The 12317-nt window shown below is 38.0% G+C and overlaps 1 protein-coding gene across 3 annotated transcripts in view; it reads left to right on the top strand.

Annotated features, from left to right (window-relative positions):
* The window catches only part of NR6A1 (nuclear receptor subfamily 6 group A member 1), a 232593-nt gene that overhangs the window by 25893 nt on the left and 194383 nt on the right, over window positions 1–12317 (top strand). For all 3 annotated transcript variants that reach the window (XM_086684000.1, XM_086684001.1, XM_086684003.1), the window contains exon 2: window positions 9142–9183. In XM_086684000.1, the coding sequence (XP_086540126.1) occupies window positions 9142–9183 (42 nt within the window). The remainder of the gene's footprint in view (window positions 1–9141; window positions 9184–12317) is intronic.

Genomic DNA, 12317 nt, shown 5'->3' with positions numbered 1-12317 from the left:
ATTTGCCAGTAGAGTGGGTAAGGCCATCTAAAAGATATACATGGCTTACTGAATATTGTTGACGATCTGTATTTACATTCTCCCTTTCCTTCCTGACTAGCCTGATGCAAGTTCCACTTGCCATCAGAGTGTTTTCCAGTTTTCCCCCTACGAAGAAATAAGTGTGTTTGGTCACTGCTGCTAGTTTCTCCATTAGGACATTGCTTCATAATTCCTTGTATACAGTCAGTTACCTATTTTCCTTTTTAGATGTAAGAATCTAGGGGTAGCCAGCTTTATTCATCTTTGTATCTCTCATGTACTCTAGCACAGTGCCCCTATACATTGAGATTGCTAAGTAAGTGTTGAATTTAATTTTAGGATGTAGGAAAGTTTAACATCTAAGAAGCAGCAGGAATTTTCTACCTTTAATCCTATTAGTGAAGTATCCTTTGTATTTATGTAGTGCTATAAACATATGTTGGTTGTTGCTGTTTTATCTTGACTTAAACTTTGAATAGTTTAAAATGTTTCTTTTCAGGTTATTTCATCGATATGATTAACTAGATTTGCTTCAGGTTTGAAAGATCCTGGGGTGAAAGGTTAAAGATGTTTTATCTTTTTGTTGTCACACAATGGATTTCTGAAGCTGGGAGAGGAGAGATGGTTCTGAGCTTTAGGCATTAATGACGAGTATGTCAGAAAGATCAGTGCCCAGCATTGTGTTTCTTTTATTTTTTTTTTTTAAGTTTATTTATTTTGAGAGAGAGAGAGAGGGAGCACGCGAGTGCACAAGCTGGGGAGGAACAGAGAGAGAGAGGGAGAGAATGAGAATCCCAAGCAGGCTCCACACTGTTCGAGGTGGGGCTCGAACTCACAAATGGTTAGATCATGACCAGAACCGAAATCAAGAGTCAGACAGTTAGCCAACTGAGCCACCCAGGTGCCCAACCAGAATTGTGTTTCTTTTTTTTTTTTATTAAACTTTTTTTTTTAATTTTTTTTTTTCCAACGTTTATTTATCTTTGGGACAGAGACAAGAGCATGAACGGGGGAGGGGCAGAGAGAGAGGGAGACACAGAATCGGAAGCAGGCTCCAGGCTCTGAGCCATCAGCCCAGAGCCTGACGCGGGGCTCGAACTCACGGACCGCGAGATCGTGACCTGGCTGAAGCCGGACGCTTAACCGACTGCGCCACCCAGGCGCCCCCAGAATTGTGTTTCTAATAAAAAGTAATTTAAAAGTCATTTAGAGAATGGTAGGTTTTTTTCCTTCAATTTAAGTGGTCAGTTTTAGAGAATTTAGTCAAATTATTTTGTTCTTAGGATTTTTTTTAATGTACATTTTTTGTTTATAAGAACTATTTTCAATCAGAAAAGTAGAATGGAGGGGAAAAAAAATCAGCCGTAATTCCCATACTTCAAGATAATCACTGGGATAAAATAGACTAAAATGTGCTTTTTCATGTATGTATGTATGTATGTATCAGAATAGCTGAACTCATCCTGGGAATATAATTTTACATTTTTTTAAGATGTTTATTTTTGAGAGAGAATGCGTGTGAGTGGAGGAGGGGCAGAGCAGAGAAAGAGGAAGACAGAGGATCTGAAGTGGGCTCTGTGCTGAAAGCAGAGAGCCCAACCAACACAGGGCTTGAACTCAAGAAACGTTGAGATCATGACCCAAGCCGAAGTCAGTCACTTAACTGACTGAGCCACCCAGGCGCCCCTATTTCATTATCTATCTATCTATCTATCTATCTATCTATCTATCTATCTATCTATCTACCTACCTACCTACCTACCTACCTACCTATCTATATCTATCTATCTAGATCTATTTATCTATCTATGTATATATATCTAGATATATATATCTGAGCCAAAGTTGGAAGCTTAACCAAGCCATCCAGGTGCCCCTGTTCTATTTTCATATGGTGTTTTCAAGGAGAATAAGGAAAAGGTACATTCTTTTGCTTGTGGGGCATCTCTTGATGCTTCTCACTAATGGATTTCTCGAACAGAGCTGACTTCTGTTCCATCAAACCATCTGTTGAGGATGGTATGGGGTACTTTTTAAGACAATCTCAAAAGCTTTCTGACCATGTTCAAACAAACTCCTTTGTAAGACTTTTCTTCAGTTAGTCTTTGAAATGACAATGAACAAAGAAATCTCCGCCACTCTCCCTACTGTTGCTGGGACTTAACTAAAAATATTTCAAAAGGATCTAGTTCTTGCATAATTATTCATTCATTTAAAGTTTTATATTTTGGTTTTGACTTGGTTGGTGAAGTTACTCTAGCTGCTTCTGACATGGATATCTTGAATTCTTCAAGAGGAGCTTTCTAAGTGGACCCATCTAAGATGTGGGTTTCTTCTTGGACTCTGGGTCCCTGCTGTTGTGGAATGTCAGGGTTTATTCTTTTAAATAATGGCCAATTCCCTTCTATCTGGCTGTTGCAAAGCACATACTGTGCAAAGGTAGGATTTTATTAGCCAGACTGCTCTGAATACAAGTTGTTTTGTTTATCTTTTGTCACTCCTTCCATAAAAAGTAACAGAGTTCCATAATCTCTTTAAATCTATGAGATGGAGATAAGGGGCACTTGGGTGGATCAGTCAGTTAAGCGTCAGACTTGGACTCAGATCATGATCTCACTGTTCGTGGGTTTGAGCCCTACATCAGGCTCTGCGGACAGCCTGGAGCCTGCTTCAGATTCTATGTCTCCCTCTCTCTCTGCCCCTCTCCCGCTTGCACTCTGTCTCTCTCTCTCTCTCAAAATATAAAATAAACATTGAAAAAAAAGATGGAGATAAAATAGTAGTTACTTTCATACGAATTCATGCAAAACACCAAGCCGTTGCCTGGCATATAGTAAAGATTCATTAAATGGCAACTGACAGATTATTTTACATATTTTCTTACATGTACGCATTTTGAAATTTCTTTAACCTCTAGGCTGAATGAACAATTATCAGTAATCCTTTTTGTTACTTTAGAGAACCAGAAATTGTAAATGAAAAATGTCAGAGGCTCATCAGTACATGCAGTTTTCTGAGAAATGCCTGTACTATATTTCCATAGAAACGCTAGTGACCTCTAACTCCTCAGACTGAACGGCCTTCTAAACTGTTTTCACCTTCTGATTCTGGAGCCACAGCCTTGAACCTGTGTGTACTGTTGTTATTTTTTTTAAATGTTGTAAAATTGAAATGTCATCATATTGGGCTAGCTTTTCTGCCTTCAGCCTGGTTTCAAGGCTGTAATTACAAAGCTAGAAGCCTGAAAAACTGTATGAAAGGTGATGCAGGTTGATTAGATGGAAGTTATTAATGTTTCCATAGAAATGTAGATACTTCTTGGAAGCAATATTTAAGCTGAGCAAATATGTGGGTACAATAGGTTATATAATTGAGAATCTTTGGCTTCCCTTCCCCCCACTGTTTTTTTGCCCTTAAGATTTCACATTAAAATTACATTAGGAAAAAGGCATTGTTTTCTTCATAGTTTTAAAAATGTAACCTTGACATTTGTAGGTGGAGAAAGGGAAATAACACTTGAAGCTCTGCCAGCCATCTTTTGCTGTGTGGACCTGTGGTGCTCTGTCCCTGCATGCAAAAGCATTTTCTATTATTTCTGAAGTATGGTTTGTCAAGTTGCCTATGAGAAACAAAAGCTAATGGCCCAAGTGGCACCACACTCACTGGATGGAGAGCAAAGAGACAGATGTGAATTTAGTGCTCAGCCAATCCAAAGAAAAGTGTTTCAGTATCTGTTTAGGTCTGGGGTTAGCTTACAGGTTGCAAATCTGGTTGTAGGGCAGGCCATGGTCCGACCAGCTAATGTTTGTTTACACCCACCCCCCGCCCATCAAAAAAAAAAAAAAACCCGCATTTTTCTCAACCTCTGTCCGATCTGTTCATTGTACCAAAAGGAGCCTAGAAGATGGAGTTGGGCAAGAACCTTGAAAGAATGGGAAGAGTTCCTAGAATTTAAGAAACTGTGGATGGTTTGCCATGTTTATGTTGGTTACTCCCAAAAAGTTCTTTTTTTTTTTTTTTTTAATTTTTTTAAAAATTCCTTGTGCTTTTAGTTTCCTGGTTGAAATTAGAGCAATTTCAAAGCCCATTTAGACTCCTGACTTCCTTCTGGGAGCCCCGTTTCATTTCATATCTGACTTTTAAAACAATGTGTAGAACTTGAATTGCAGTTGACTGGGTAAAAAATACATCAGATCTCTTATATAATATTTAATTCAGTATTTTCAGGTCTGGTTTGTTTGTTTCTTGGATTTTGAAGCCAGTTTTCCCCTTTCTCTTCTTCAGAGGTCCGGGAAAAGCTTATAGGTTCAGTCATTGTGTCTGTAGGGCCTAACCTGGACTTGAGTATGTCTGGGAGAAGGAGGGGAAAGGATTAGAGACCTGACCTGAGCCTTGACATCAGAACGGTAAGAGAGGGCTCAGGCTGAGAAACTAAAGAGCATGTTGAATTTAGGGAGCTACAATGTAGTACTGTGTGGATGGAGTGTATACTGTTGGGTGGGATGGGGTGAGAAGCAAGAACTAAAGTTGAAGTTGTAGGCAGATCATTAAGGATCTACATTTTTTCTGTTTTGGGGATAGATACGGTGTTTGATTAGAATTGTAGAATTTTACCTGTTAAGAGCCTTGCCTTAATTTTGCCTGTGCACTGCTGAGACTTCAAAATAGACCGGGTGAATGGTCCTGACCAATATCCAGGTTTCTTGCACCATGCTGCCTTCATAAGTTAAATAAAAATATTCCTAGAGTAATATTTAACTTGATTTTGTAAAAGACACATTATGATTACAATTAACTACTGTTTTCAGGCTTGAATTAATTTACTGGCATTACCCGTAGCTTTTGTTTGTTTACATTTGGGTAAAAAGGGATACTTTTATTTAGGATCCTGTTATGGTAAATGCATGATTTTAGAGTCAAAATGGTAACTAAGGAAAAAGATCAGTAACGTTTTAATTTGCCTCTGTAACCATAGACTGAGGAGTCACTGATCTTTTTCTTTTCCCCAAATGCCTATTGGAGAAAAGCTTATCAACTGGATCTTCTTTTGTATTAAAGAAAATCACTAGACTTAGAGCCACTTATTGATGATCACTTGCCACAAAGTAGGAAATTTATGTAAATCTTGTGACATTTGAACAAGATGATTATTTTTATACCCCTTTCGGGAAATAGGCCTACGGTAATTAAGTAAACAAAAATAGCGGCGAATATGGGATTTGAATCTAACTCTTAACTCAGACCCGTGCCCATTTCACTGTGCATCTGTTTTCTAAATTAAACCATGGTAAGTCAGTATAAGCTTTGCCCTAAATTTCAGATTGCTTGTGAGAACACTGACTTGGTATATATATGCTCTGAGAAACTAATCTCTATTTTTTGTCCTTATTTATTTATTTATTTAGGATCATTCCAGTGACCTTGAATTGTCTGTCCCTTTTTAAAACAATCTGAGTCAGTAACCAAAGACCTTAGATTTCTCAGAACATTTCCTTATTTGTTTAATGTGTTCTATTCTGTGAGGCAAATGGTTTTGGGGGTATGTTGGTGTATTTATGTGACTTAGGAGTCTGTTTTTTACTGAAAAACTCCTATCATTTGCCGTTGTGTTGAATGACTTGAACACATCAGGGTTACTACTAGCAGTGGTTTGAATTCTTCTAGCTAAGAATCATTTTGCTAGCTAGATCTGGTTGCTGAGAATCTGGGCAAGACTCTGGGAATGGTAGCCAGATCTAGCCATTCCATTGACTTGTTCTCAGGAGATAGGATTAACATTGTTTTACCTATCTCCTAAGGCCTTCTGCATTAGTGGTGATCTTTAAAACCAAAGACAGCATTATTAGCCAATGGCCTCAGGGCTGGATGGAAAGAATGTAGGTATAGTTACTGAAATCCATAATTCTTGTGACCATTGGAGGAATTTGTTTTAGGACAAATATAAAGAGTCCTTCTTTCCTTGGGAGGTAGCATGTATCTGGAATCACTGCATCAAGCACTTTATAGGCTCAAAATATTAAAAGGTTCAAGAATCACAGCAAGTAACTGAAGTGACAGGGTTCCATCCTAGGTCTTTGAGGGTGAAGTCATGAATGGGGGTCAATAGTTCTGCTGTAAACTACTTTTTGCTACCACTGACAGCACTGAATTGGATGGGCCCTAGGGATTATTTAGTAGTAGCTCACATAGGTTGAGCTCTGACTTTGTCAAGTACCATGCAAAGCCTTTACAAGAACTATTGCATTTATCCCTTTTAACAGATTTATAAGGTAGGTACTGTTGTTAATTCCAATTTATAGGAGGTTAGGATTAATCCTACTTGGATTATATAGACTGAGAGTGTGAAAGGGTAAGTCTCCAAAGAAAAATTAGGATGCCATTAACAGAAGAGGGGAGTGGTTGCTAGGCAGATAAAAGCAATAGATGTCTGCTTTAATTATTTTTTTTAATGTTTATTTTTGAGAGAGAGAGAGAGAGACAGACAGAATGCAAGTGGGGAAGGGGCAGAGAGAGAGAGGGAGACACAGAATCCAAAGCAAGCTTCAGGCTCCGAGGTGTTAGCACAGAGCCTGATGCAGGATTTGAACCCACGAACTGCAAGATCATGACCTGAGCAAAGTCATATGCTTAACTGACTGAGCCATCCGGGTGCCCCTAATGATTTTTCTTAGTATTTTCTTTGTTTGTTTGTTTGTTTTTTTTTTTTTTTAGTCACCCTCTCTTTGTGTTTGATCTAGTCACTTTGATTTCAGAATAACGTTTGCTTTCAGAAAATGTATTAAGTTTTATCCTTTCTTGAGACTTTTAGTATAGTTCTCTAAGGTTCAGAATCTGAGGTCTAGAATAAGGAGTGTCTTGCCTAAAGTCATTATCACTAAACCAAAAGAATTTAGGAGAGATCTTCTAACTTCTAACCCTGCCTTCCCATGCTTTTGTGCTGTTTTCGAGTCAGCTTATGTTAAATGAATGCTTGTTCTCAGTTTCACTTCTGGCAGAATGTTGTATATTTAACTCATGTGTAAAGATGAGTTATTTGCTTATTGTCTTGCATCTCTCGACAGCTTTTCTGATTCCCATCGCCTTTATGTATATAGAAAGGCTTTGAAGTTGCTTTGAGGTGAACCTTCTCAGTCATCTTAGCCACTTTCAGCAACTTCCAATCTCTGCTGTTCAGATCAGATTTCCATATTCAGACCTTCCACACTTCATTCTAGACTTAGATTTTCTAATTCTGTGACTGTGATCCAGAGGTAGGGATGTGTTTTCCGTTTAGTTCATCCTGCATTTGAGCACCATCCATAATGTATTGGCAACTGTTCTGGGCATAGAAGCAGCTCTACCGATGGTTATAGCATGGTTCCTAACCTTGAAGAGCTCGTTATGTCGTGGAGGAGGCAGGTATTTTTTTATTTATTCCTCTTTGAATGTTTATTTGTTTTTTGAGAGAGAGCGAGCGTTCGCGCGTGCCCAAGTAGGGGGAGGGAAAGAGAGAACAGGAGAGAGAGAATCCCAAGCAGACTTCGAACTGTGAGCATGAGCCCAACGTTGCAGGGCTTGATCTCATGAACCATGATACCATGACCTAAGCTGAGATCAAGAGTCGAATGCTTAACCTGCTGAGCCACCCAGGTGCCCCATTGCTCTGTTATTTAAAAAAAAAAAAAATTTTTTTTTTAATGTTTATTTTTGAGAGAGACAGAGATCGAGCACGAGGTGGGGTGGGGCAGAGCGAGAGAGGGAGACACAGAACCCAAAGCAGGCTCCACGCTTTGAGCTGTTTGGCAGAGAGCTTGACGCGGGGTTTGAACCCATGAACTGTGAGATCATGACCTGAGCCAAAGTCAGATGCTGAACGAATGGAGCCACCCAGGGACCCCCTTTAAAAAAAAAAATGTGTTTTTTGTTTGTTTGTTTTACTTCATTATTTTTAAATTAACCATGGAGATACTATAGTTGATACTTACTGAGCAGCTTTGTGCTAGGCTTGTGAAGTAATTCAGCTACAGTTGTGAACAAGACAGGCCAGGTCCCTTCTCCTATAGAACAAACACGTCTCATGGTGAAATCAAACATTGAACACGTAATTTCTTGATACAAGTAATGTCTTGATGAATGCACAAAGTGTTATAGATAATTATAATAGGGTGCTTTGACCTCGTGTGTGAGACAAGGGTACAGGAGGCAAGAGAAGCTTTTCTGAGGAGATAATCTTATTTTATTTATTAATAATAAATTAATAATTATAATTATATATAAATATTATAATTATATGCACATGCGAGTGGGGGAGGAGTGGAGAGAGAGGCAGAGAGAATCCTAGGCAGGCTCCTCACCATCAGCACAGAGCCTGATGCAGGCAGGGCTTGAACTCATGAACTATGAGATGATGACCTGAGCCGAAGTCAGATGCTTAACTGACTGAGCCACCCAAGCACCTCTTTTCTGAGGAGGCATTTAAACTAAGGATGAGTAGAAAACAAACTGGAGAAAGTAAGCAGTTGTTCCAGGGAAAAAAACTTGCATCGGCTACGTATAGAACACCTAAAGTGTGTTTGCTATTCACTATGCCTGATTTTTCTCTTCAGTGTGTTAGCTACACACCGGTCAGACAAATGTAGCTCAGATACTTTGGGCCTGAAATGTGCTTTTAGGCTTCTTTATTCTGACCTGTACTGCATACTTATTAATGTAAAATTGCTTCTATTTGTGTGTGTAGGTAAATTTTCATCATTTGTGAAAATTTTAAGCGAAATTACCATTTGATATTTGTCATAAGCTCATATTTTGTATATTTTGCTTTCTTTTGGAAAATAATTGATAACATTAAGTAGAGCATGACTGATACTTAATGAATTGTAATCTTTCTGTGAATTTTTATTCCAACTAACATTGGCATGCTTACTTGTTCCTCATCAGTACCTTGTGGTAAGTGCTGTTATTCTCTCCATTTTTTTAATATAATGATGATGAAATGGAGCCTCAGGGAGGGATGGATATACAGTAACTAAATGTAATAGAGGTAGGATTCAAAACCAAATTTGACTTCTGAGTCTGAATTTTTGAGTCTTCTTAGAGTAATTCGTGAATCATAATCTTTTTTCCCTATTGTTCTCTCTTTAGGTTTTTGTCAGGATGAATTGCCAGAGCTCGACCCGGGCACTAGTAAGTTCTGAATGTTCCCAGTGTTTGTGGGTAAGAAATGGATGTGTGTATGTGTACTTTTAAATGTATAACTTAAGGGTGTCATTGGTGGCCTTATTGATTCAGATTTTATTTCACTTTGATTTATAATTATGAGGAGGGCATCTTTTCTAGTTATGCTTTCGTTTTCCTCTCATATTATTCACTGGCTAGAAATGTAATCATTTAATAGAAAGTTGGTTTGCTAAAAATTTCTATTTAATATTAATCTCCTTTCCTTGTTCTCCACCCTCCCATGAAACCAACAACAAAAATTGTGCTTTCATTTATGCACACATGCAACCATATATCCATAACCACTTTTCTAAAGTATTGACTAGCTTTGACATAATTCTTTTTTCTTCTGAAATGACACGGGTGGCAGGAGGTTTAAAAGAGGGATTTTTCTTGGTTTAGGTAACCAATACAATAACCTTTGTACCACAGTTTAGTTTCTAAAGCACCTTTATCTACATTAAAGTTAACATTAAGAGGGTGACCATTTCAAGTTCTAATTAAATGATGTTTTTCAGGACTCTGTCTTGATCATAGATAATCATCTGTGTTTCCAGTGCTTTCAAAATGTGGCATACACCACTCTGGGATATGGTTATAGCTATTAGAAATAGGACATGGGAATATCCAGGTGTAAAGACCTTATTCTTCTATAATGCCAAAAGGTCAAATGATAATTCAGATTTGAGAATTCATGAGATTATCTAGAGTTATTTTTCTAGTTCGAGTACTTTTTAGGGTCATGAGACTGGCTTTTTGTCACCAATCTGTTGTTGAGGTAAGTGGTAAAGTTTACCTTCTCACCATCCTAGCTAATATCCGCTCTCTGAGGATGTGGACCTTTTCCTATATTTTTCCCATACATTTTAACAGTATAAAAATTCATGTCTGTTTTACTCGTACTTAGTAATTTCAAGACAAAATAAATCCTACAATGCTAATCAAACACCAGGAAAATAGAATTGTCTTTTTAGAAATCGTAAAGTTTAGTCAGCTTTGTAGGTAGTATAGGCTGTTTGCCCTGACATTCCAGTATCTATGAGTGAACATAATATTTTCTCTTTGCCCTTCTCTTATGAATAGCCCTCACTCAGGAGGAGGAAAATATAAATTCTTGAGTCATGGTCCTTTCTTGGATTTTTGAACATTAGGAAGGACATTGAGATGCCCTGAAATCTTTCAGACAGAACTGCACATAAAATGTGCTAGATAATTGAGAATTGTGTTAAACATTGCCTGCTCTCTCTGCTTCAAGCTCAGTTCTAGGCTCCAGGGGTATACAAACAGATAAGTCTAGATCCTGTCCTCATCTATTAACAGTCTATTGGAAAGTATTTACTTGTCTGGAATTATTTGAAAAAGCATTTTTTTAAACCTCTATTTAGCACATAATGCCCAAACTTCTCCTTTCCTGTACTTAATAGCAGTTGAAAATAGCTCATGCCCATCTTCCAGGAAAGGTCCTCACTAAGATTATTATTGAATTTTCTTTTTGGGCCAAGTAATCCTAAATCATTTAACATTTCTGCATAGAATCTCTAGCCAGATAGGGTGATTTACACACCTCTGCATTCCATGAGAATGAACAGATACTGAATCATAATTTTATATATCAGTGCAGAATAGGAGTTACCTAAAAAAATCGCTTTAAAAAAATTGTACTTATGTGGTCAGTATTCTCAATAATCCCCAAATTATCTTTGTGAAGTTAGTAGTATTTTATTCCTCTCTCTCTCTCTCTCTCTCTAAGTTATTCCTCTCTCTTTTATAACATAATATTACATAATAGTATAATAACAAATAGCAAAAGTAAAAATTTATCATCTCTGTCTAAGCCCTTTGGAGTTCAAATGAGCATGCCTAGTCCTACCAAGTGATAGGAAACCATATGGACTGTATGTGTTGTCTTACGTTGGTTATGAATATTGAAATTGCAAACTCCATGCCTTCTGACTGGGAAGGAATAACATCTCCTATGTTAATGCCTCCTGACTTTTGCATATTAGATTGAGGACAATAGGGATTTCTCTGTGATGCCTCTTTAGAATTGAGAGGCCCCAATGTCTCCTCTACCCTTCAAATTCCTGATAGGGAAAGCCTGCTCATACTAGCTGTTTTTTGGAACAGGAAATGCCATTGTTGCTGATTTCCCATTGTGGTTGACAGTAGTTGTAGACAGCAAGTTTGGGACAACAGGTGGGATGTGTTGGAAATAGATGAGGAAAAACTGATTTTGTCCAATTCTAATGGCTTTTTTTTTTTTTTAACCTTTTCTGTGATAAAGCAGATGGGTAGCCAGGCTTAGAATATGGGCAGCTGTTCACACTCACTCTGGCTGCCTTCTTATGATTCCTGGGCTTGTTGGAGTCCAATGTTATGGCACAGGTTCAGGCTAAGTTCATTTCTACAAGAAGCATCTCTGTACCCTGCCCATTAGCATAAGCTAGGGACAAGGGCAGTCAAAGGTCAAGAAAAGTTCAAAACAGCATAACCTTTCTGTGCTTCTGTTTCCAAATAACCCCAGCCTGCCCTGCTCCCCGAGTTTTTTCCTCAACTATCGTGTTTACCGTGTAGTTGTAAAACTCAAGAGAACAAGGACTGACTTGATACAAGGGAAGTTAGAGAATAGAAGTCATTGTTGCTTAAAACAGGAGAAATAATTGATTTATGTTTGGGGGCCAATTAGGCTATAAAACAGGAACAGTAAAGGGACCTATGACTTTAGGACAGCTACTTGCTCTGATTTCTGTCCCACAGACAAGGGGCTCCCCAATAAAGGCTGTCAGCTTTCTAGGCTAAATTATTAATTCCTTTCATGCCTCTCAGGGATTGTAAACAGCACATAATACAGGAAAACAATTGATACTGTTCAGTTATTGGCCAGATAGAGGGTCAAAGGGTAAATAGTTGGATTAGCAACAGCTGTTCTTCCTCCTCAGTCAAACTTTTGTTCCTTCTTATCTATTTCAGCAAAGTCCTTCCTGTGTTTTTGGCCTCTAAATAGTTAAATCCATTTCTTTTCTTGTAAAATAAGCCTACAAATAATTATTGACCAAAATTGAAAATACTCAATATTTGACTTCAGTTTCCAAAATTGAAAA

The sequence above is a fragment of the Puma concolor genome, chromosome D4 (assembly GCF_028749965.1).
Source record: "Puma concolor isolate L17-30 chromosome D4, mPumCon1.1.hap2, whole genome shotgun sequence".
NCBI classification, from domain to species: domain Eukaryota; kingdom Metazoa; phylum Chordata; class Mammalia; order Carnivora; family Felidae; genus Puma; species Puma concolor.
The sequence above is the reverse complement of the archived record's forward strand: the minus strand, read 5'-3'. Positions and strand labels throughout refer to the sequence as shown.